General features: G+C 56.1%; 1 protein-coding gene and 1 long non-coding RNA gene across 6 annotated transcripts in view; both read left to right on the top strand.

Moving 5' to 3' along the window:
- LOC311614502 overlaps positions 1-13,328 on the top strand; it is a 123,451-nt gene extending 110,123 nt beyond the window's left edge. For both annotated transcript variants that reach the window (XR_014793684.1, XR_014793685.1), the window contains exon 4: positions 13,227-13,328. This is a non-coding gene — a long non-coding RNA (uncharacterized lncRNA). The remainder of the gene's footprint in view (positions 1-13,226) is intronic.
- Positions 13,329-17,111: 3,783 nt separating this feature from the next.
- On the top strand, positions 17,112-23,638 carry LOC311614306 (uncharacterized protein). Of its 4 annotated transcripts, XM_084868992.1 has the most exons (4): positions 17,112-17,161; positions 19,413-19,637; positions 21,543-21,635; positions 23,026-23,638. In XM_084868992.1, the coding sequence occupies exons 1-4, from the start codon at positions 17,127-17,129 to the stop codon at positions 23,138-23,140; spliced, it is 468 nt and encodes a 155-aa protein (XP_084725118.1). In that variant the 5' UTR covers positions 17,112-17,126; the 3' UTR covers positions 23,141-23,638. The 4 variants fall into 4 exon arrangements, 2 of the variants coding, with proteins under 2 accessions (XP_084725118.1, XP_084725117.1); XR_014793623.1 differs by lacking the exons at positions 17,112-17,161; positions 19,413-19,637 and adding an exon at positions 17,633-17,791; XR_014793624.1 differs by lacking the exons at positions 17,112-17,161; positions 19,413-19,637 and adding an exon at positions 18,195-18,315.
- The last annotated feature ends 1,091 nt before the right edge of the window (positions 23,639-24,729 follow it).

The raw sequence follows: 24,729 nt of genomic DNA, 5'->3' as shown, positions 1-24,729 counted from the left end.
TGGTCCATGTAGACTGTCTGACGCCCATTTTCATAAGAAAGGAAAGATATATGTCTTATATGCACACAATTGATTAAATAAAATAAAACTTAAGTTCACACACACACACATATGTCACCCAGACATGCCAGCAGGCATTGGGAAAGCAAAAGGGTCTTCATCCAGGACGGTGGTTGGCAAACTGTGGCTCGAGAGCCACATGCGGCTCTCTGGCCCCCTTGAGTGTTTAGCAAAGGCCAGCTTAGGAGTACCCTGATGAAGTTAATAACAACGTACCTACCTCTATAGTCTAAGTTTTAAAAATCTGGCTCTCAAAAGAAAGTTCAATCGTTGTCCTGTTGATATTTGGCTCTGTGGACTCATGAGTTTGCCCACCCCTGACCTAGGAGGACAAATGATAAAGAATGCGTGTAGCCGAAACTGGTTTTGCTCAGTGGATAGAGCATCAGCCTGCGAACTGAAGGGTCCCGGGTTCGATTCTGGTCAAGGGCATGTGCCTTGGTTGCGGGCACATCCCCAGTGAGGTGGTGTGCAGGAGGCAGCTGATGGATGTCTCTCTCTCATCGATGTTTCTAACTCTCTATCCCTCTCGCTTTCTGTCTGTAAAAAACAAAACAAAAAAATCAATAAAATATATTTTAAAAAAATAAGAATGCGTGTAAAGCACCAGGGGTCTTGAGTGACTTTGGCTCCAGGGCAGCTGCAGAGACCCTGTCGGGGGTTGTAACCAGACAACCCAGGGGTCGGGGCCGCCTGCCACTATCCGACGAGCCCCAGTTCAGCAGAGACAGGGCGTTGGTCCCAGTAATGCGGGCAGGGTGGGGAGAGCAGAGGGGCGTCCACAAACACGGACTCTGCACCCCCGCTATCCATCGGGCAGGAGGACGGGGAGGACTTGAAAAAACAGGCTCCCTGGCCTGGGAGGGTACGTGCAGTCCTGATGACAGGCACCAGAAAGAATGGAAGGGATAAAGGTTACAGGTTGCAGGCAATGCGGGCCGGCAGGGAGGGAGGGGGGTTTACAGAGGGCGGCGTGGCCTCTGGGCCCAGACCCCAGGCAGGAGGGGCTCGGGGTCAGGGTCGCAGGGGGGGGGGGTCAGGAGCCTCGGGGACCTGGGGGCTGTAAACCTCCCCACGATGATGATGATGGCAGCTCTGGGGACAGGAGGGCGGGCCGCATTCCGACGAGGCCCCCGTGTCCCCGGGCGTGCCGCGTACGGCCAGGCCAGAACACGCTTTATCTAATCAGACCAGCCGTCGCCGTCTCCAGAGCCGGGGTTTCTGTTTCCCATCATTGTCGTCGGTCCCCACGCCTTGCTTCTGCCCCTAACAGCCGGGTGCCCCTTCACAGGGAGGGGGGCGGCCTGTGTCCCGGAGTCCCGGGTGGGCCCAGGAGAGGCCTCTGTCCGCCGCCTTCAGAGCCGGGCCCCCTACGTAGCTTCCTGTTCGATATGGTGGTGAGGGGTCGGGGTCAGAGTGTGGATTTCTCTGTCCACCCTGTCTCTGCCACCAGGGAAACGTCCATATTTTCCTTTTGTTTGTTTGTTTGTTTTTTTAATTGATTATGGTATCACATAATTGTCCTCATCCCCCCATTCCCATCCCAAACCCCTCCCCACATATACCCCCACCGCTCCCCACCCTGTTGTCCATGGCCACTGGCTAGGCCCATAGGCATGCACACAAGTCCTTTGGTTGATCTCTCTCCCCTTACCCCCACCCTCCCCTACCTTCCCTCTGAGGTTTGAGAGTCTGATCGCTGCTTCTCTTTCTCTGGGTCTGTTTTTTGTTCATCCATTTATGTTGTTCATTATTTCCTCTACATGTGTGAGATCATGCGACCCAAGAAATACCGTTGTGTAAGAACCGAAACTGAGACAAGCCATCATGGTTATGCTGAGAGGCAAATGAATCAGTCTGTAGTGAGTTCCTTTCTGGGCCAACATTTTTCTGTTTTGTTTTTTTTTGTTTGGTTTTTTTTTTTTTGGTTGTTTTTTTTTTTTTTTTTAATCTTTATTCATAGATCTCAGAGAGGGAGCGAGACATCAGCTTGTTCCACTTATTATTTTTTTAAATATGTATATTTTAATTGATTTCAGAGAGGAAGAGACGGGGGAGAGAGAAGCATCCATGATGAGAGAGAATCATAGATCGACCGCCTCCTGCATGCCCCACACTAGGGATCAAGCCCACAACCTGGGCCTGTGCCCTGACCGGGAATCCAACCGTGACCTCTGGGTTCCTGGGTTGATGTTCAGCCACTGAGCCACACCACTGGGCTCCATATATTTCTTCCTTCCTTCCTTTCTTTCTTTCTTTCTTTCTTTCTTTCTTTCTTTCTTTCTTTCTTTTTTTTAAATTAATTTCTTTATTGATTAAGGTATCACATATTTGTCCTCAATCCCCCATTCCAATCTCCTACCCCCCACACTACTCAGGCCCCCGCCCCCCTATTGTCCTTGACCACTGGTTAGGCTCATATGTGTGCACACAAGTCCTTTGGTTGATCTCTCCCTTTTATCTCCCTTTTATCCCTTTGAGGTCCAACAGTCTGACCCGTGGGTCCTTATCTCTGTCTTTCTTTTTCTTTTTTTTTTTTTTTTAACCTTTGTGAATTTATTTGAGGAGAGACAGAGAGAGAGAGAGAGACAGAGAGAGAGAGAGAGAGAGAGAGAGAGAGAGGTCCATTGGTCCCACCTAGGGATGCATTCACCAGTTGACTTCTGTATGTGTCCTGATCAGGGATGGGACCCCAGCCTTGGGGGTCTCAGGACGATGCCCCGGACCCGCCGAGCTCCCCATCCAGGGCCTCACACGTTTCCCCAAGGGAAACGGAAGGAAGGGAGGCGGCAGGGCTGCCTGAAGGGGAAAACGTGTTTGCTCAGGGCTGGACTTTTCACTGTGGCCGGGTCTCTGAGTCAACACAAATGGGTGATCTATTAGGTGTTTCTTATGGATTTGTTTTATAAATCTATATTCTCAGGGTTGACAGAGTGACAGATGCCCCCCTACATCTCCCTTGGGGAGGGGCGGGGGTTAGAGATTAACCATAGACTTATGTACATGCATATTCACCTTTCACCCTGCCCCTACCCAGCTTCCCCCCAGCCTAGGCCTTCACCAGCCTGTGACCCACCAGGGGTGTGTGTGTGTGTGTGTGTGTGTGTGTGTGTGTGTATGATTTTTTTTCCCTCCAAAAAGAAAATTTTATTTAAAAATTAAATTAAAAAAATTTTAAATTAAAAATGCATTCAAATGCTGGTGAACAGAAGGAGGTAATTTTGTACTATGAAAAACATTGAGCAAAAGTATCTAAAAGTTATCAGAATCGTACGCTGTTCAGGATCGTTTCATAATTTCTAAAAATAATTCCACAACATTATTTTCCCAATTCTGGCATTTGCCTGCCGGACACTCTTTTTTAATCCATTTCAGAGAGGAAGAGACACTCTATCCATGCCTCAGCTTCTGCACAGCAGCCATTAAGCTTTTCCTCTTCTGCCTCAAAGCACTTTTATTTCCTAACTCCTCATGCCTTTGTATCACCATCTTCTTTGTTCCTGAAGTTCCAAATGTAATATTATTCTTGGTGCGGATGACTTTTTGTTTTTATTACAGTTGAGGTACAGTGTGGTTTCAGGGGCACAGCCGAGGGACTGGATGCGGGGGGGGCGGGGGGGGAGTGGAGGGAGGGCCTTAGGAGGCCCCACACCCTCCTTCTTCCCCCTGCGGCGCCTCCCGGTTCTCCACAGGCTAGGAAACTGCTGGCTCAGCTCTGAGGGCGGGGGTTGGAGGATCACTTTTCTGGCTTCTGCTCTCCCCGGGCAGAGTTCCGTGGACGTTCATAGAACTTAGAAGGTGGAAGGTGATCGTCCCCGTGAACCTGGTGCCATCTCGCACCCTCCCTAGTGATCACCATGTGACTAGTTCCTAGGCTGCCCTGAACGTCCCCCAGACTGTTCTGTGCCTGCTAGTTTGTGCTGCTCTCTCTTTTTCTTAAATCCTGTTGTCGAAAGTATTCCATGTGTCCCCTTTACCCCAAGTATCCTTCCCAGCCCACTCCTGCCCCCATTTTGTTTTGTTTTGTTTTTTTAGTATTATTATTTTTATTATTTTTTTTTAAAAAAAAAATAAGAGGAAGGGAGAGAGATAGTTAGAAACATCCATGATGAGAGAGAAACACCCATCAGCTGCCTCCTGCACACCTCCACCTGGGGATGTGCCCGCAACCAAGGTACATACATGCCCTTACCCAGAATCGAACCTGGGACCCTTCAGTCTTCAGGCCGACACTCTATCCACTGAGCCAAACCGGTTTCGGCTGCCCCTCTTCCCGTTTTTTAAAGTTAAGTTCCGGGGTGGGATGGACCAATATATTGTGTGTGTGTTTTTTATTGTTTAAAATATTACAGGTCTCCTTTTTTCCCCTGATTAACCGCCCCCCTCCACTCCCACCCTCGAGGGCAAGCCCCCACCGCCCCAGTCTCTGTGTTCACGGTCATGCTAACATGTATGTACATAAGTCTGTGGTTGATCTCTAACCCCCCGCCCCTCCCCAATATATTGTTTTATGTAAGAGGACAAAGGCCACTGGACGCACGGATCTTCTCCTTCCGTTTTCGACCATGGCCTCCGTGTGAACGCTCAGGAGACTGGCCACCGTCGCTACCATGTTGGGCCTCTGAGCCTCCCACCCGCACACGGTTAGCACCGGGTTCGCACCAGGCTGTTAAGAAGTTGGAGTGTGCTCTGATTCGTGTGGTGCAGTGGATAGAACGTCAGCCTGCAGACTCAAGGGTCCCGGGTTCGATTCTATTCAAGGGCACCTACCTACCTACTAGGGGCTGTGCAAGAGGCAGCTGATGGATGATTCTAACTCTCTCTCTCTGAAAAAAAATCAATAAAATATGTTTTTTTAAAGAAAAGGAGGAGCGGGTTTGTGTTCTTGAGAGGCACATGCCCGGCTCCCTCCAAGCTGGGTCCCACCCGCATTTTCCCGTCGAGCCCTGGACGGGAGGTCAGGGGTCGTGTGCCCATCTCTCCATCCCCGAGGGAAAGAATCCCTATTTTTCTCCTTTTTTAAAAAAACACACAAAACCTTTATTCAACGGTTTTCGAGGGCAGGACGCCGCTCCCAGACCGGCTCTTTTCTTTCTCTTTGTGTGAGCCTGAGAAAAGGAGACCCTCCGCTTGGCCTCACGCGAAGGAAGCGGGGCCGGGGCCCGGCGGGGATTGAAAAGACCCCGGAGGGCGGGCCGTGCCTCACATTCCTTCTTGGCCAGCCGCCTTTGTCTGGGGCCTCCGGGCTCGGGGCCTGGAAAGAGGGGGTAATCCGGTGTCGGGTTTCCCTGCCAATTCCTCCCTTCGGCGGGCCTCCCTGGCCCGCTCCCCCAGAGAGGCCCCACAGCCTCCGTCCTCCCCTCCGGCGCCTCCCGGGTTCCTTCTCGCGGCCGAAGAAACTGCCTGCGCAGCGCTGGGGGCGGGGGTGGGGGGACCATGCTGGCTCTGCTGTCCCAGGGCAGAGTTCCCATCAGTGCTTGCTGGACCCGCCATTTCCTAGCAGCCCTCTGCTCTCCTCCATTTCCCTGTCGAGTCTGTGGGCCCCGCTCTGTGCCCTCAGGGGCTTCTATTTTTTTATTTAAAAAGGTGTTTAAAAAAAAAAAATATATATATATATATATATTATTGGTTTTTTACAGAGAGGAAAGGAGAGGGATAGAGAGCTAGAAACGTCGATGAGAGAGAAACATCGGCCAGTTGCCTCTTGCACACCCCCCCTTGGGGATGTGCCCGCCATCAGGATACACGCCCTTGTCGGAATCAAACCTGGGACCCTTCAGTCCGCAGGTCAACGCTCTATCCACTGAGCCACACCGGATAGGGCCCCTTCTTTCTTAACTAGCGTCTCCCTCAGTCCAGAGCTGTGGACTCGATGGTGTGGGTTGGAAGTTGGGTTTCTGCTGGATGGGTGTGGCGGACTGGTCAGCCAGCCGCACGGCTCTGGCACTCTCGCTTTTGGGGTAACAGACCCCTCGGTGTGAGGGAGGAAGCGGTGAGCTGCTATGTAGCGTGTGTTTAGGAGCATAGGGCCGGGGGCGGGCGGGGGGGGGGGGAGGGAGGCTGGCGTAGGGACCCTTCGGGGAGATGACGATCGGTTTGGGGCTCGAGGGCTGAGCCCAGGGGAGGGACCTGGAGGGGTCTCCGGACAATGTGGGGCTCTGGGTATTTCTCAGCCAATGCAGCCAGAGCCAGGGCTGAGTCCCATCACGCCCGGAAGAGCGGGAGGGCGGCAGGTCAGGCACGGACATCTGCTCTGCCCCCGCCCGACCCCGGTCCAGTCCGCATCTGGGGAGAAGGGCAAAGAGGACGTGGGAAGGCCTGCCCGGGGGAATGGTGACGTTCCAGGCGGCGCCGGCTGGGGTAGGGGTCGGGCGGGCGGTCAGGCGCCTGCGGGCACCTCCTGGACCAGGTTGTTTGGACAACAAGTTTGTTCGTCCTTCCTTGACGACAGACAGCCCGTTTCTCAGAAAAAGGGGCCGGGCCGCATTCCTCGCTCCCGTGTCCCGGGGGCTTTGCTGCCCGGGGCCAGGCTGGCCGAGTGAGAATGCGCTTCCCTAAGCAGAACAGACCCGGCGAGGTCAGCAGAGCTCGATTCCTGTCCCCCGCCTTCGCAGCGGCCCCCACGCTCCCCTCTCTGCCCCTCCCAGTGCGGGGTCCTTCTCTCTCATCGTGGATGCTTCTATCTCTTTCTCTCCCAGACTTCACCCCATGCCCTCCGTCCCGGCCGGCCCCTGGCCTCCTGGATGGCTCCCGGAGTGTCACGAGTGGGCGCGTGTCTGTCAGGGTTTCCCTGGCTCCTGTGAGCGGCGGGCGGTCCCGGGGGGGGGGGGGGCTCCCCTTTGTGGCCTCGCCAGGCAGACGCTGGGGACAAGCTGGGGACCCTCGGACTTGGGGTTGGCATCTGAAGCCAAAGCCATCTGTCTGTCTGTCTGTCGGATGGAGCCCTTATCCTGTGGGAGCCGATGCTCCACCCTGGTGGATAACAGGGTTGAGTTCAGTTGTAGGACACCTTGCTGAAACCAGTGTGGCTCAGTGGATAGAGCGTCGGCCTGCGGACTGAAGGGTCCCAGGTTCTATTCCGGTCAAGGGCATGTACCTTGGTTGCAGGCACATCCCAGGTGGGGTGTGTGTGTGTGTGTGCAGGAGGCAGCTGATGGATATTTCTCTCTCATTGATGTTTCGAACTTTCTATCCCTCTCTCTTCCTCTCTGTAAAAAAAAAATAAAAAATCAATAAAATAATTTTTAACAAATTGTAGAACACCTCACTAGGGACATGGCCAGTTGTGTGGTGTAAAACACACACACAGACACACACACAGGGTAACAGCAGTGTCAGGAGTGAATTATTCGGTGAGGGTAGAGAGGGGTAGCTTGATAGTACCCAGGAAGTGGAGATTGTGGGGGTTAATGGTGGGACTGAAATTTATTTAGCCTTGGGTATATTTCATTTACCATTTTCAGGTGCCCCAAATTCGTCTTTCTTTGGATTCCCCTCACAACCACGTAAAAGGAGTCTGGCCCGGCCGGTGTGGCTCAGTGGTTGACCACCAACCCATGAACCAGGAGGTCACAGTTCCATGACTCCCGGTCGGGGCACATTCCCCGGTTTTAGGGGGATTGCAGGAGACAGCCGGTTCATGATATTTTCCCTCTCTCTCTCTCTCTCTCTCTCTCTCTCTCTCTCTCTCTCTCTCTCCCTCTCCCTCTCTCCCTCTCCCTCTCCCTCTCCCTCTCCCTCTCCCTCTCTTCCTTCTTCTCTAATTTCAATAAAAAATATATCAAAGATAAAATAAAAGATGTCTAGACGGTAGGTAGGATTTGGCATCGGGCGCTGTCGGTCTTGGGTGTTCTCGCCCGGAGTCCAGACATGGCGAGAGGGCATTGAAAAGCCGGGGAGAGAAGAATGTCTTTTGTGCTTTTTGTTCCTTTTTCCCCCCCTCCTGAGGCTCGGGCTGCCTGAGAGCCTGGGAAGGAGCAGGGCCTCTCTCTCCTTTCTCCCCGCGCAGGGCCCCTTCCGGAGCTGGCCAGGATTCCTGGAGCAGAGCCGCCATCCCCTCCCCTCCCCTCCCCTCCTCCCGCTGCTCCCAGACGGGGGAGGGGGCCTCGGCAGACACAGCTCTCTCCCGGCCAGCATTCCTGGGGGCCCGCTGAGGGTGCAGGGAAGGCCGCTGCCAGGCACCCCGGGAAAGGCTTTTGTGCGGAAAGCTTGCACCCGTTTTGTTTTGTCTTTTCGCCCGGCTCTCTCCTGGGGCTTGAGCGTTTTTCTTTTTAAAATATATTTTATTGATTTCTTACAGAGAGGAAGAGAGAGGGATAGAGAGCTAGAAACATCCACCAGCTGCCTCCTGCACACCCCCTCCTGGGATGTGCCCGCCACCAAGGTAACATGCATGCCCTTGACCGGAATCGAACCTGGGACCTTTCAGTCCGCAGGCCGACGCTCTATCCACTGAGCCACACCGGTTTCGGCTTCAGTTTTTTTTTCTTTTAAAAAATATATATTTTTGTTGATTTCAGAGAGGAAGAGAGAGATGGAAACATCGGGGATGGGCTGCCTCCTGCACTTTGGACCGAGCCCCCAGCCACCCAGGTGCGTGCCCTGGACAGGAATCGAACCCGGGACCCTTTTTGTCCATTGGCCGACGCTCTGTCCACTGAGCCACACCGGCTAGGGCTTGAATTTCATATACAGGGCGTGTCCCCCAAAATCTATACACACTTTGAATGATGATCCAGTCCACGTATAGTTGTATACAGTTCATTTTCAGCACTGAAGAGAATCACAGAGATGAGTAATTTTAGGGGGGAAGAGGGAATGATCAGGGCCTGTTTTCAAATGAATGATTGTGCCAGCCCAGGCCCTGCTGATCGAGCAACGGGATCCCAAGCATCAAGAACCCTTTCCTCCACTCCCCTCGGCCCCTCGGTGTATCCCCAGTTGCCGGTTTTGTGCCGTCAACGCTGATCTGGGCTGTGTCCCCATGGAGCAGTGTTTCCCAAACTTCTCTCACGACGAGAATCACCTGATGGAGTTGCTAAAACTACAGACTCCCGAATCCCAACTAAGAAGTGCTAAACTAGAATTTTTGGGGGACATACGGGTAAAATTGCACACTACGTAACGAGTGCTCTAATTCTAGTTCAGCACTTCTTAGTTGGGATTCGGGAGTCGGTAGTTTTAGCAACGCCACCAGGTGATTCTCGTCGTGAGAGAAGTTTGGGAAACACTGACTGCCATAGAGAGAAAAGTCTGCCGGGTGCATTGTCTCTGTCCCAAGCCGAGTCTGGCTTCCCCCATCCCTTCACGCCCGTGAAACCGGAGAAGGAGCGAACGTTGAGTGACGTATCCGCTGCTCAAACGCCTGTGCGTGCTTGGCGGGCACCGGGTCCCCCTGACCTGGGTCCCCCGCACACGTACACCCCCTTGGACTATCACAACGAGGGCCGTGTTTTGCCCTTGGACTGCGCATTGTTGTTGTGTTTCTCAAGCTGCCGGGAGCCCGTGTGGGTGGGTTTCCTTTGCTCAAAGCGTCGTCCGGCTGCCGACGTGCGTGCGTGGGTTTGCACAGGCCCCGAGGGGGATAAAGCTTTACCACGAGGGGTGTCCTCCCTCGGCGTAGTAGGCAGTCATGACGGCACACACAGGGAGGCCACGGGGGCCAGATGGCTGAGCTCAACCCTTTGGGGGGGGCCGTGTGACCTTGAGGGTGGCTGCTGACCCTCTCTGGGCCTCCCCGTCTTCTGTGAACGTGTCCACGGGCAACCCAGGGGTCCGGGCCGCCTGTCACGGCGGCTGCAGTCCGCGCAGCAGAGGCAGGGCGGAACCCTAGGGGACCCTCGGTCCCCATCCTGCAAGAAGGATGGGGAGAGCCGCAGGAAATCTGCTCTGCCCCTCTCCCTCTCCCCCTAAACGAGCTGCCTCCTCTGGGTGGAAGGACAAAGAGGAGGATGTGCCTACGTGCAGCGGCCAGGGTCACAGGATGAATTGGTAGAAGGACAAAGACGAGTGCGTACGTGCAGCGGCCGGCGTGACGGGCCGCGGGAAGAATGCAGGGGATAAAGGTTACCGGTTCCAGGCCGTGCAGGCTGGGCCGGGCCAGAGGGGAGGAGGGGGATTTGCAGAGAGGGCGGTGGTGCCTCCGGGGCCAGATCACAAGCCACAGGGGCAGGGTTGTAAAGGGCAGGCGCCTCCGGGGCCAGGAGGCTGTAAATCTTTCTGCGATGATGGCAGAGCTCGGGACCAGAGGGCGGGCGGGGCGCATTCCGACGACGTGGGCGCCCAGGACCCAGGGGGGCCCCCCCAGCCCCGGCCCGGCCCGGCCAGAGTGTGTGGGGTTCACGGGCCAAGGTCCACCTCTCTCACCGTGGTAGCTGTTCGTCCCCGCGATTCCCTTTTGTGCCCCTGAGGAGAGGGGTGGGGCGGGGGCTCACATCCACCTGCGAGCAGGGGGGAGGGGGTTACCTGGTCCCCCAGAACTCAGAGAATGTGTGTGTGTGTCACCTAAGCAGATGCACAGGAACATGAGGGGCTCCGAGGACCGCAGGCGTCCAACCATGCCGTCCCCGCAGCTGCATGGCCCTCCATTCCTGCTTCTGACCGTTTCTCTTTGTCGCTGAAAGGCCTGTGTGTCTCCGGGGTACGGTCTCCCATACGGCTCCCCTTGTGGCACCGGCTCGCAAAACGATCTTGTCAATAACGTTGGTACAAAACTTAACTATTTTGACCGGGACTCAAATCAGCCATCTTGTTTCGTAATTTCCGGTTCTTTTCTTATTTCATTCTGACCCATTGGGATGACATGTTCGAGGGTATTGTTTCACAGAGACGTGGCACATATTTTCACGTTACCTGAAATGCTTTTTGTTAAAAGAGACATACATTTTTATTGTCTTTTTTTTAACACCTTTTTCATTTTTCAGTTTTTTTTATTTTAGACAAGTATACTTAAATGCCTGCACACATGTCCTCCTAATCCTAATGGCACATAGTAGGGCAGGTGGAGGACCCCTGAGGACCCCCTGGAGTCACAAACACAACCCCACACCCTCTTGTTGGACGTGTTAATGTGAACTGGGGGGTTCTCTCCTTTGGGCTGTGTGAGAGTTCCTTGTGTTTCTCTTGTGTTTCTGGCTTTCTCACCCCCCTCCAAAGCCTTATCTTCCAAGAACAGCAGATACGTACATATAGATTTTTATGTTTTTTCACGGCGGGGCAGGCCTTTTCCTGCCATCTGCCATTTCCCGGTGCACACGCCCCAGTTCACCCCTCGCCCTCCGTCAACGCGGCCTCCGCGCCTCCCGGTGTAAGAAAGGGCCCGAGAATAGAAGTCTGCCCTCGACACAAAGGGGACTTCCTCTTCCCTCCTTTCTCACCCCAGCCTTCCCCCCGGAGACCGGCCCAGGTGTCTGGGCAGGCATCCTGTGTGTGTGCCCCGTCGCCGGCCCTGTCGCCCTGCATTGTCTGCAGAAGCAGAAAGGGGTTCCGCATCACATCCTAAGGCAGGCCTCGCCCCGGGAGCGGATGTTCTGGGGGTCTGGGGCGGGGGCTGAGACTCCCCAGAGCTGCTGGTTGGAATGTGACTGCTTTCTTCTTCTCGCCTTCCCGTCCTCCCTCCCCTGCCGGTCCCCACACTTCCGGTGGGGGGCTGGGAGGGGGGGGGTCCCGGTGTGGGGGATGGGTCTCCATGCAGGGTCTCAGCCTGGGCCTCTTTGTTCTTTGCAGCCGGAGGGGTAGGGGCAGGGAGGCCCCTTGCTGGGCCGGCTGGAGTGGGAAGGGCCCACCGAGGTAGAGAGAGCAGGGTTTGGTGCAGGATAGAGAGAAGGAAGAGGACGAGCCCCCCTGCAATACTGGGCACGCACCCCAGCACTCTTTTGTTCAAAACACCCTTCCTTTTATTATTATTATTAATAATATATATATATATTTGTATTGATTTCAGAGAGGAGGGGAGGGAGAGAGAGAAACATCCATGATTGAGAGAGAATCAGGGATCAGCTGCCTCCTGCTCACTCCATCCTGGGGATCCAGCCCGCAACCCGGGCCTGTGCCCTGACCGGGAATCAGACTGTGGCCTCCCAGTTCATAGGTCAAGGCTCAACCACGGAGCCACGCCGGCCGGGCTGAAATCCCTCACCGGTGTCTGTGAGTTTCTCGATGTCATAGTCGGTCAGCCATTAGCTGAGAATACTGCGAGTGGAGTCTGTGGTCTCCTTTCCTCTCACCTTCCCCAGTACGGCATTGGGACAGGCAGAGAGAGTCTCTCCAGCAGCCTTCTCTGGGCCACGTGCTCGCCTGCTCTTTCTTTGTTACAGTCTCTGAGTTCAAAGGGCTGAAAGCTTTCTTCAGAAAGAAGAAGTACAGAGATCCCTCAGCAGGACCTTGTCTCCCTGCCATCCCTGTCCGCCAGTCTTCCTCTCCTTTGGATGGTGACCTGAGGACATTTTTAAAAATCCTATTCTGGTCATCCCCCCTCCCCCTTAATTAACTTTTTTTATTTTAGGACAGGTTTATATTTACATAATTATTTCAGAGAGTTTCCCTGTAACAATACATACACACACACACACACACACACACACACACTCATACACTGACTGGCCAGATTATGATGATCTCTGAACGCATAAGAATCTGACCACTCTGTGTAGTTATGTATAAGGCAGTGGTCGGCAGACTCATTAGTTCTCCGAGACAAATGTCAACAGTACAACAATTGAAATTCTTTTGGAGAGCCAAATTTTTTTAAAAACTTAAACTTGTTCTAAGCCACTTCTTCAACATAGACTCGCCCAGGCTGTGGCATTTTGTGGAAGAGCCACACTCAAGGGGCCAAAGAGCCACATGCGGCTTCACGAGCCGTGATTTGCTGACCACTGGCATAAGGGAAAGCTTGGGAATTGTAACAGGCAAGTCCTCTGTTTCTTTCTATCTCCCCCACAATGCAGTTCTTCTACATGGGAAAACCCTTATTTTAAAATCCCAACTCTGTGGTCCATTCTACACGGAGTGGCCAGACTATTGTGTGTTCAGAGACCATCATAATCCGGCCACTCCGTGTGTAGAGATCTCAGACACCTTGCATTACTGTGGTACATTCGTTCCAGTCACTAAACCAATAAATACATCAGAGCCTTCTTATTAATGGGACTTCCTCCTCCTTTCAGGCGTCCTCGGTTTCTCCATCACGTCCGTTCCTTGCTCCAGGGTAACCCCGTCACCTTCCGCACAGCCGGCTCAGGCCTCTCCTTGCTGGTGGGAAGACTCGGTGAGTTCCTCGGATCCCGTCTTACTGTTTTGTTGTCTTAATTTTGCTTTTTCTCAAGCATGACCGTTGACTCTCAGTATTACCCGGTGTTGTTGCCTTGACAGCTTGGGTGGTTGCCAGGCAGGGATTCGTGTAGACAGCCCCTCAAGTGGGGTTTTGAAACTATTGCGTTTAGAATGCACGTCTCTCCTAAAATCTGCTTCCTTGAAAAACCGCACCTTTCGGCGTGCGGAGGGTACGTATGACGTTGGACAGGCGTACTACCATCCTGTACAGAAAACTCAGAGCCCTGAGCTGTCTGTCATCCCCCACCCATCCCTCCCTCAGGACCCGGCAATCACAGATCCACTTTCTGTCTCCGGAGGTTGGCCCATTATGAACATCTGCTATAAGCTGATTCGATCAAAAGGGGGTCTTCTGTGTTTCTGCCACTTAAGCGAAACATTCTCGGGGCGCCTTCATTCTGTAGCGCTGATGTACGTACGCCGTTCTTTCCTGTGGCCCAGCGATCCTTCATGTTACACAGAAGCCACGCCCCATCATTGGTTTCTCCACTCACCAATGGATCTTGCGTAGGAACCGTGATGGAGCCCGATCGATCCCTTGGGTTGGCTGGCTTTGTTTGGCTTGTGCTTTGGGTGTCGGTATCTGAGGAGCCAGACCTCCAGGCCAGGTCCCACGGACCCGCACCTGTGTGTTCTTCTAAGACACGGACGTTGGGATCTCCGACTTAAGCCTCACCTTCACGTTCAGTTCATTTTTGCCTATGACGGGAGGTAGGCGTTCCGATGGGTTTTGGTTTTGGTCAAAACCGAATATATGCATACACATTTTTTTTTCTTTCAAAACCAAATATATACATACATATTTTTTTCTCTTTTACTTTACACACACACAGCGTAAAGTAAAAGAGAAGCTTCCCCCCCCCCGCCCCCTTCAAAATATCCAAATTGCCTCCACCAAGAGGAGCCTAAAGAAACCTGAGGACTGACCACTGTATGTGAGTCATTTGGCAACACTGAGGGGACATTAGAATGAAATGGAGGGAATTAAGGAGGGATGGACTTCAGTTAATCACAAAGAAATACAGACACCATTTTTCCTCCCTGGGAAACCACCATTTCCAGATGGGAGAGCTCTGTCAGACGAGGTACAATCCTAAGAGCCAGCCCTTCCATGGAGTGGGTTTTTTATTTATTTAAAAAAAATATGTATTTTATTGATTTTTTTTACAGAGAGGAAGGGAGAAGGATAGAGAGTTAGAGACATGGACCAGCTGCCTCCTGCACACCTCCCACTGGGGATGTGCCCGCTACCAAGGTACATGACCTTGACTGGAATCAAACCTGGGACCTTTCAGCCTGCAGGCCGATGCTCTATCATTATACTTAAAAAAGGATTTTAAGTATAATGATGTCACCCAAACTGTACTGACATCAAAGCACACAAGTTGTAAGAAATACTAAGAATCTGCAAATAACAGGATGATTTCTATTATGTTCTAAAATATGTCCCCCTCCCCTCTGGCTCTATTTTTGTCCATCAGTTTATGTTGCTCATTATATCCCACAAATGAGTGAGATCATGTGGTATTTATCTTTCTCTGGCTGGCTTATTTCGCTCCGCATATTGATCTCCATGTCCACCCATGCTGTTGCAAATGGGAAAAGTTACTTCTTTTTTTACAGGATTGTAGTATTCCATGGTGTAGATGGGCCACAGTTTTTAATCCACTCATCTGCTGATGGGCACTTGGGCTGTTTCCAAATCTTAGCTTTGGTGAATTGTGCTGCTGTGAACATAGGGGTGCATATGTCCTTTCTGATTGGTGTTTCTGATTTCTTGGGATATATTTCTAGAGTACAGAGTTACTGGGACCACTGGGTCAAATGGGAGTTCCATTTTTAATTTTTAAAAAAAATTATTTTATTGATTTTTTACAGAGAGGATGGGAGAGAGATACTTAGAAATGCTGATGAGAGAGAAAGATCGATCGGCTGCCTCCTGCACACCCCTTACTGGGGATGTGCCCAAAACCAAGGTACACGCCCTTGAACGGAATCAAACCTGGGACCTTTCAGTCCTCAGGCCAACGCTCTATCCACTGAGCCAAACCAGTTAGGGCCATTTTTAATTTTTTAGGAAACTCTGTACTCTTTTCCAGTGCACCACATGTGGTTTTTTTGCCCCCTTGAATGTGGCTCTTCGACAAAATACCATGGCCTGGGAGAGCCAATTTTGAAGTGGCCTTAGAAGATGTTTAAGTTTAAAAAATTGGGCTCTCCAAAGAAATTTCAATCACTATCCTGTTGATATTTGGCTCTGTGGACTCATGAGTTTGCCGACCACTGCCCTAGGGGATTGCCTCACAGTCGGCAACGAGGCTGGGGGTAGGGGGGCATATTTTGGGGGTGTCTTATTCTAAACATGTTCGTGTTACTTCCCATGAAATGTGAGAACTACTAGAAATGGCTTTTGTAGGTTTTGTTGTTGTGGTTGTTGTTGTCAAAAACTGTTCAACACTGACCATTCCCCTCCTTCAGCCTAAACCTTCCTTCCTTATGTCGGCCATATTCTATTTTACGGTCTGCATATATGTTAGGGGAGATAACGATAGGGTTGGGGCTCAAGGCTGAGCCCAGGGGATGGAAACGGAGGGGTACCCGGACAAAACCCAGGGGTCCGGGCTGCGGTCACTGCTTGAGGCCTTGAGCAGACACAGAGTTGAATGGTTCCTAGGTGGGCGCTGGCTCCAATCCTGCCGGCAGCTCAGGAGAGCAGCGGGGCAGCCAGAAAAAAAAAATCCTGCTTTACCCCTCGCCTCCCCATCCCACCCGCCGGCTGCTTATCTCGGGTAGAAAGGACAAAGATTACGTGCGGCCGTAGGCATTGCAGGTATGGAGACGCAGGCCAGAGATAAAGGTTACCGGTTACGGCATCGGGCCGGACGGGTGCCTCCGGGTGTCCCGGGACCGGATCACAAGGCATAAGGGCCTGGGGGTTGCAAAGGGCAGGCGCCTCTGGCCCTGGTTTCAGCCACGGGGCTGTACATTTTTTCCTGGTGATAAGGCGTTCTCGGAAAAAGGAAGAAAGGCTGCATTCCTTCGAGAGCCCCCCCACCCCCTGCCCTGGGTTAGAGCGGGGGCCTGGGGAGGGGGTGCTTTCTCGAACCAGGACAGAAGCACCCCACTAGTTCCCTAGGCAGGAGTCCTATTCCTGATGCTTGTAGCTGGTCCCCCCTCTCCCACCCCTGCCCCTCTCTCACTTCCCCCTCTCCCCCTGAGGCCCAGAAGCCCCAGCATTTCCCTGTGAATGGCCCCGGCCCCCCGCCCGGGTCTCTCCAGTGTGAGCTCTGTAACAACTAGCCTAGGGGCGTGGGGAAGGGGCTCAGCCGCTTTAATCGCCGGCCATCAGCGGACAATGGGGAGAGGGAAAGGGGTGCAAACAGATGCAGATGTGGAACCCGGAGCTGCATTTCCCCTTGGGCTTGGGCAAGGACTCCACGCCACGCAGATGCAAAAATTCTGGGGTGCCACCCGCAGAGGGCGTGGGGGTTTGGGGTGTGTGTGTGTGTGTGATTCCTGGTTCATTGGTGCTGTAGCAAAAGTGCTTTTCCCCCCCACACCCCCATCCAGGCATCAGGGATTGCTGGTGGCCATTCCAATGTCTCCAAGATCGCTTATATAGGGGGTTCTAAGCGCCTTTTATTTTTCTCGTGGTGGTTGTTTTACAAGAAATGACTAGCCTGATACCCGCCTAGGCAGTGATTTATTTGCTCTGCATTGCAGAGCTGGATCGAATGGAGGGTCTTGGCATTCGTTTTCGCCATTTCAAGTAGAAAACGGGGGGGGGGGGGTGGGAAGAGGAGGGTAATCTCTCCCTGAATGTGAACCATGCAGGGTCTTGGGGTTCTGCATTCCAGGGGGCAGGGTTCGAAATAACCTCGCGTGTTTGCCTCGATGGCTGATTTGCACCTTTTTGGTTCAAAAAAAATAAAAATAAAAATAAAAATGGGCCTTTTTGCAAAGCCGCCGCTTTTCTCTGGTCGGCATCTGGGTGGGCGTTGGCGTAGCAGGATCGATCGACGTTTATGGGATGGGGAAGCGAGAATTATCACTTCCTGAGCGCCGGACATGCATTTAAAAACGGGGGGCCATTGTCTCTCACCCCGGGGGTGCCCCGGGGGCCGGGCGGACCCTCAAACCCCCAGCCCCCGGTTCTCGGCGCAGGCGCCCCACGCTGCGGCAAGAAGGCGGCACTGCGGGGGCGAGTTGCCGCGCATGCGCGGGGCCGGCGGGGGTGCGAGAGGTTCTGGGGTGCGGAGGGGGGCGCATGCGCAGACGGGACCGGCTGGCGCGTTCTGGGGGCGCTGCGGCGCCGAACCCCCGCGCAGAGCGGAGCGGCGGCCGGAGATGCCGGACGTGTCCGCGTGAGCTGCGGCGGCGGCGCGATGGACCGGGCCAGGTCAGCCTCGGAGGCCCGGGGAGCCGTCCCCTGCAGGCCCCGTGCGTTCGGCGGGCCGGGCCGGGGGGCGGGGGGTGCGGTCTGAGCGGGGAAGGGGGCGATCCAGGACCGAAAAGGGGGGATCGCGGGGTCCCCCTCGGACCAGAGGGCCGCGGGCTCGGCGGTGCGTGTTTGGAGGGCGGCCCGGCCGATCGGCGGCAAAGCGGGGCTCCCGGCGGGTCCCCGGCGGGGCGTCCCTTTGTCCTTGAGGCCGGAGCCCGGCGGGTGGGGGCGGGGGCCCGCCACGGCTGCAGCGGGCGGGTGGGGTTGGGGACGGGACGGGACGGCATGGGGGCAGGGGTGGGGGCCGAGGGGGTGGGGGCGGGGGTGGGCGGGCGCCGGAGGGGAGGGGGATGCGGGCGGGTGGGCTGACCGCGGTGGCGTGAGGGGGCGGAGCGTGGGTGGTCATAATGGCCCCGGCGGCCAGGGGCGGCCAGAGCGGCGGCCGGAGGGTCTGAGCGCCCACGCCTTCCGCGGCGGCCGAGGTGCGAGCGGCGAGGGGACCGGGGCTGCGGCGGCGGAGAATGCGACGTGGTGGCGGCTGCGGGGCTGGTGCGGCGGCGGCGCCAGGGCGGAGGCGCTCGGTGCACAGGCCGCGGTGGCAATGGCGGTGGCGGAGGCGGATCGCGGTGCAGGGGCCGCGATCGCGGTGGCGGAGGTGGAATCGGGGTGCGTGCTGGCGGTTCTGGAGGTGGAATCGCGGTGCGGGGGCCGCGATCGCGGTGGCGGAGGTGGAATCGGGGTGCAGGGGCCACGGTGGCGGAGGTGGATCGCGGTGCGGGGGCCGCGATCGCGGAGGTGGATCGCGGTGCAGGGGCCGCGATGGCGGTTCCGGAGGTGGTGCACGGATGGCCGCCCGCCTGGCGCTGACGTCACTTCGGAGAGAAGGGTCCGAATGTCGGGGACCCCAGGGGGACGTTCTGATTGTGTGGCGAAGTGATCTGGTGCATGGGGAAGGGTTCCCGTGCTTGTACTTGGCTCCTAGATCCTCCATCGCACGGCACCCGCGGTGGAGGGATCGCGAATAGGAGACTCGGTGTGCGATTGGGGGCTCGGGGCGCGATGTGGGGGCTTGGGGCGCGGCGCTGGCTTCTGGCATCGGGAGAACGTGCCTAGCGGTTTCGGGGATGCGATGCCGTGGTTAGTAACCGCTTTGCCGCTTCGGACATAAAGGCTTTTTGGTTGAAGGAGTCCGAAGGCGGGCTGGGGGGCTCAGATTTTTTGGGTGGTGCATCTCTGCCTTTGTGCAGCGCCTCAAAGATGGCCGCCGCCGCAGTGGCGCGGGGCGTGCAGGGCGCAGGCGCCAAAGGCGGGGGGACCACCGCCCACCCGTCCCAGTGCCGCAGTGGGGGGAGTGACAGCCCTGCGCCTGCGCAGAGCGGAGGGGGCGGGCCGATAACGCCCCTCGCCGAAGTGCCGCAGTGGCAGAGGGTGGGGTCCTGCGCAGGCGCGGCAAGCTGCAAAAGAGGGGGGGGGTTCTGCGCAGGCGCAGCAAGCTGCAGTGGGCGGGCTCCAGGGGCGGGCTTCTGCGCAGGCTCCGCCCCTGCGCTGCACGCAGCCGCCCCCTTCGCCCCTTTAAAAGGCGCTGCCCCGCTCTGCGGCTGCGCAGTGGCGAGAAGGATGGAGACGAGGACGGTCGACGGTGGCGGCCGGCGCGGCGGCCTCTGCCACGCGGCAGCCCCTGCCCCGCAGCACAATGCGGAGGGCGCCGCGGCGGCGGGCGCTTTGTGCTGGGGCGTCGCCTGCGTTGGCGGGCCGCCCGCCAGAGCCCCCCGAAGAGCGAGGTGAGGCCCGCGGGGCGACAAAGGTAAGGCGGCCCCCGTCTCGGGGGTCGCTTTTCTGACTCCACGAAGTTTTCTTTTTCTTTTCGCAGGTTTGCCCCTCGGAGTGCGTGCGGAGCCACCTCACTAACTGTTCTCTCTCCTCAGAGCGGCCCCTTCCCGGAAAGCCGCCCCCGTTTGCAGGTGTCGGAGCGGCAGCGGCGTCGCCTCAGGCGTCGAGGGTCCGCAGCCGCGGCCCGCCGCGCATGACGTCACCGTTCTGAGGGGTCTCTGAGGGGGGCGGGCAGGGGCCGAGGAGAGGAGCGCGGAGAGCGGAGTCCGGAAGGCGGGCGCACGGGTCCAGGGCGCTGAGGGGAAATTAATAAACTGGAAATCGATGTTTCCGGTGCTCCATTCTGAAGGGGGTGTCCCAGCAGGGCTCGTGGTGAGAGGATCTTAATTTTGGGGGGCGGGGGTGTGTGAAAGGGTTCTGTGTGGGTTTTTTTGTGTTTTTTTCCCCCACAGGATTTTAATGGTTCTTTTTTCCAGGACTTTGAGGTGTTCGTCGCCCCCTTTTTCTCCCCTCATCGCTCGCACCCAGGACACTGGCTGCGGGTCGGGAAGCGATTTAATTGGGAAAAGGCTTTGTTGGGGGGCTCTGTCCCGGGGAGGGGGCGGCGGGCTCGATCCCGCGACGCCAGGATGCGGCTGGACGGCCGTCGGGGCTGCGGGCGGGGCCGGGAGCTGGGGACGTGGCGGGCGGTGGGAGGGGCCGGAGGCGGGGGGACTTGGCCGTTTTACGGGGTTTGGGCGTTATTCTGGCCGCGATGGCGGGGCCCGTCGTCCTCGGGCTCAGACCGGTTTTCTCACGTCTGTGGGAAAAGCTGCGGCGGGTTCGCGCCCAGGGCCCCCCGTTTTCAGCTTTTTGGGTTTTATTGCGATTCCAATGGTTAAATTTTCCTGATTCTCTCATTTGGCGTGGAGACAAAGGGGAAAATATTTACTTAAAACGGTTGTGGGGTCTTAACCTGCTGTTCTGCGTATTGACAGGTTTTTAAAATTTACTTGGAAACAATTTGCATTGTGTATGATGCCCACTTAGTGGAATGTCGGTGTCTGGGGCGCGAAGCGGAGAAGGAAGGTTCCAGAAGCCTGTCAGCATTTCCCCGTTTAGAGGGCGGGGGTGGGGGTGGGGGGGAGAGGAGACTGCGAGATAGCGGAGGTGGCTTAGTTTTATTAATTGTAATTAATTTAATTCTGGGAGGTGCCCTGAGGGGTCTCCTGAGGAGCGCCGCAGGGCCCGGGGCCATGTTTGGGTTTGGGGGCGCCCCGAACGGGGGGCTGCAGAGCCCGTGGCGTCTGTCCAGGGGCGGGGTGCTGAGCATCGCCATTTTGGGGCGGAAACTCAAATTTCCGTGGGTTTTGTCCTTTTCTTGAGGCGCAGGACGTGTGGCCTATTGGGGCCGTTGGAGGGCGTTGTTTCCTCGTCAAACGTTAAATCTGAGGGGAGCCCCTCATTTCGGTCAGAACAAAGCTGGGGGGCCGGGTCCGAGCGGGGCGGGCCCCTCTTTGTCCGCTGGTGGGAGGGCGGACCCTCCTCCTCCTCCCTCCTCCGCGGAGGAGCCTTTCCAGGCTCCATCTTGCTGAGGGGCGCCTGCACCTCCCAACAGGAAGGGCCACGTGGCGCGCTTGGCGCCCGCGGCGGCCATTTTGCGAGGCGGCCATTTTGTGGCGCTGGTGGCCGGCGGCCATTTTGTGGCGCTGCTCGGCGGCCATTTTGTGTGGCGGCCATTTTGTGAGCCGCGCTGCAGTCAGGCCCTAAGATGGCGGACGCTGCTCCTGCCTCCCTTTGTCCTGCACCTCAGAGGCCCTGCGGGCGGGGTCGTTTCTGACCCCTCAAGGCAGGAGGGGTTTTGGGGGGACGGGCCGCTAACGCGCCCCCCCCTCCGCAGGGACCGCCTGCCCCAGCGACGCCCCGACCAGCAGGCGCCCGAGGTGGCGGTGCAGGTGAAGCGGCGCAGGACTGCCTCGCTGGGCGCGCCCGTGTGAGTCCCGGCCCTGCACCCCCATCCCTCCCTCCCCCTGCACCCATCCTTCCCCCATTCCAACCCCATCTCTCCTTCCCCCATTCCCACCCCCTTCCCTCCTTCCCCCATTCCAACCCCATCCCTCCTTCCCCCCATTCCAACCCCATCCCTCCTTCCCCCATTCCCACCCCCTTCACTCCTTCCCCCATTCCCACCCCATCTCTCCTTCCCCCATTCCCATCCCCTTCCCTCCTTCCCCCATTCCAACCCCATCCCTCCTTCCCCCATTCCCACCCCCTTCACTCCTTCCCCCATTCCAACCCCTTCCCTCCTTCCCCCATTCCAACCCCATCCCTCCCTCCCCCTGCACCCCATCCTTCCCCCATTCCAACCCCCATCCCTCTTTCCCCCATTCCCACCCCCTTCACTCCTTCCCCCATTCCCACCCCATCTCTCCTTCCCCCATTCCCATCCCCTTCCCTCCTTCCCCCATTCCAACCCCATCCCTCCTTCCCCCATTCCCACCCCCTTCACTCCTTCCCCCATTCCAACCCCTTCCCTCCTTCCCCCCATTTCAACCCCATCCCTCCCTCCCCCTGCACCCCATCCTTCCCCCATCCCTCTTTCCTCCTTCCCTCCTTCCCCCATTCCAACCCCATCCCTCCTTCCCCCATTCCCACCCCCTTCCCTCCTTCCCCCATTCCAACCCCATCCCTCCTTCCCCCCATTCCAACCCCATCCCTCCTTCCCCCATTCCCACCCCCTTCACTCCTTCCTCCATTCCCACCCCATCTCTCCTTCCTCCATTCCCATCCCCTTCCCTCCTTCCCCCATTCCAACCCCATCCCTCCTTCCCCCATTCCCACCCCCTTCACTCCTTCCCCCATTCCAACCCCTTCCCTCCTTCCCCCCATTTCAACCCCATCCCTCCCTCCCCCTGCACCCCATCCTTCCCCCATCCCTCTTTCCCCCATCCCTCCTTCCCCCATTCCAACCCCATCCCTCCTTCCCCCTTCACTCCTTCCCCCATTCCAACCCCTTCCCTCCTTCCCCCCATTTCAACCCCAGCCCTCCCTCCCCCTGCACCCCATCCTTCCCCCATTCCAACCCCCATCCCTCTTTCCCCCATTCCCACCCCCTTCCCTCCTTCCCCCATCACAACCGCCATCCCTCCCTCCCCCTGCACCCCATCCTTCCCCCATTCCAATCCCCATCCCTCCTTCCCCCATTACAACCGCCATCCCTCCTTCCCCCTGCACCCCATTGCTCCCCCGCTCCCACCCCCGTGGTCGCAGGGAGCCCAGGGCGTCGTCCCGGGCCGTTGGCCTCACCCCTGACCGGGTTGTCAGTGCCCCCTGCCCCCTGGGCTCCCGGGGCGACGGCCTGCTTACCCTGCTGTGCTCCCCAGGTGCCCCCTGAACCCACGCCCCTCCCCGCGCCAGCCCGCGGCCCTCGTGGACTTCCTGGACTTCCCGGCCGAGCTGCGCCAGGCCTTCCTGGCCGAGACACCCCGGGGCGGCTAGAGCCTCGGCCGAAGCCGACGCCGAGCGGAGCCCAGGTTTGAGCCGCAAGGCACGGTCCGCAGTGAGCTGCAGGGCGGGGCTGGGGGATCACAGGAGCAGGACACCCCGTCCTCCGTCAGCACGCGGGTCGGGGTCTCCACGCTCCACGGGACCAGAAGTGAAAGCACACAGATGCCCGCTGAGGGTCTGGCTAATCAATGTTCTAGAACCCTCTGCGGTGAGATTCCATTTGCATTAAATGGTCACAGGCGTGGGGTGTGCACAGGGGCTGGAAGCTGTGCACGGTTGCTAAGGCCACCTGCAAGGCACTGAGCATCCTGGCCAGGCAGGCGCCACCCTGCTTAGCGTAGCTCCGCCTCCAGGGGGCGCCCCGCCCTTAGCAGAGGGGACCGTTAGCAAAGGGCCACGCCTCCTGCCTTTTGATTTGCCCTTTCCCTCTTTCTGTTCACACCCATGTATTTCCATCAGGTGACACAGTAATAAAGACATTGCCTATGATTTCCATGTGCTGTCGATTTATTTGCAGTTTGTCTGTTTATGTTTACTGCTTGCATTTTAGGAAAAACCCATTCCATGTTTTAATTCTGATTTAATGCTTTGTTCTTCCTTTGTGACTTTTAATTTAAGATTGGAATGACCTCAATGCAAAGGGTTTATGTGCTTATTAGAAACTGAGACAGATGAAGGGGGTCACAGGTGAGTTTCCTGCTAGCGTTTCATTTTCTTTTTCTAGATTTTATCCCTCCACGCCAATAACAAAGCCTATTGGTAAGGCAGAGGAGACAACATAGATGCCCACCCGCATGCGCAGTGGTGCCCACACCACTGTGCGTCCACAGAACCCACCAGACAGTGCACAGGGTCTGCCCATGGCAGGTACCAGGGGCTTCCAGCCTCCTGGTCAGGCTGGCAGCAGTGCAGGTGGCCATTGCATTGTGACTACAAATGCTGGCTGCATTCTCCTAGTTGTGGTTGGAGGGGAGGGGTCAAGATGCATGAAGGCCTCAGGGCAGGGAAGAGGGGGGGTCAGAGTCAGGACTAGGATCAAGTTCACATCAGCTCTGCCTGTGAATAGTCCCACTTCCTTTGCATGGCTAAAGCATGTGGGAGATGGCCAAGAAAATAGAGTTAAGCCCCAGCTTTGTGCCCATCCTCAACCACAGCACGAGGTTGGAGTTCATTTTTCCATTTTTGTTTTGAAAATGTAGATGGGGTGGAATCTTGCCCTTAGAACTAATTTACTTTCTAATTATTTCATTGACATAATCACAAATACTCATTTGCTTACACAGCCCTCATGATTATCATTCATAGTGAGTAAATGATGGTCCACTCTGATTTAAGTTTCATCTATTTTTTTTCTAGTTTGCTGTGATGAGAGCATTAGTTCTGTGTTTTTCAGATTCATTGGTAACAAATCAGGGTGCGGGGCTGGCAAGGCACCACAGGGCGTGAGGGTAAGGAGGTGCCATCAGAAGGAAAGGCCTTACTGCTCAATTAATAACTTACTTATTAATCGAACAGTAAAGTTTCACACTTGTACCTGGCATTTCATGGGGAAAGTTTGCTACTTATTGTTGGCTTGTTTT

This window comes from Pipistrellus hanaki, assembly GCF_964339955.1.
Source record: "Pipistrellus hanaki genome assembly, chromosome: 21".
In the NCBI taxonomy this organism is placed as follows: domain Eukaryota; kingdom Metazoa; phylum Chordata; class Mammalia; order Chiroptera; family Vespertilionidae; genus Pipistrellus; species Pipistrellus hanaki.
The sequence above is the reverse complement of the archived record's forward strand: the minus strand, read 5'-3'. Positions and strand labels throughout refer to the sequence as shown.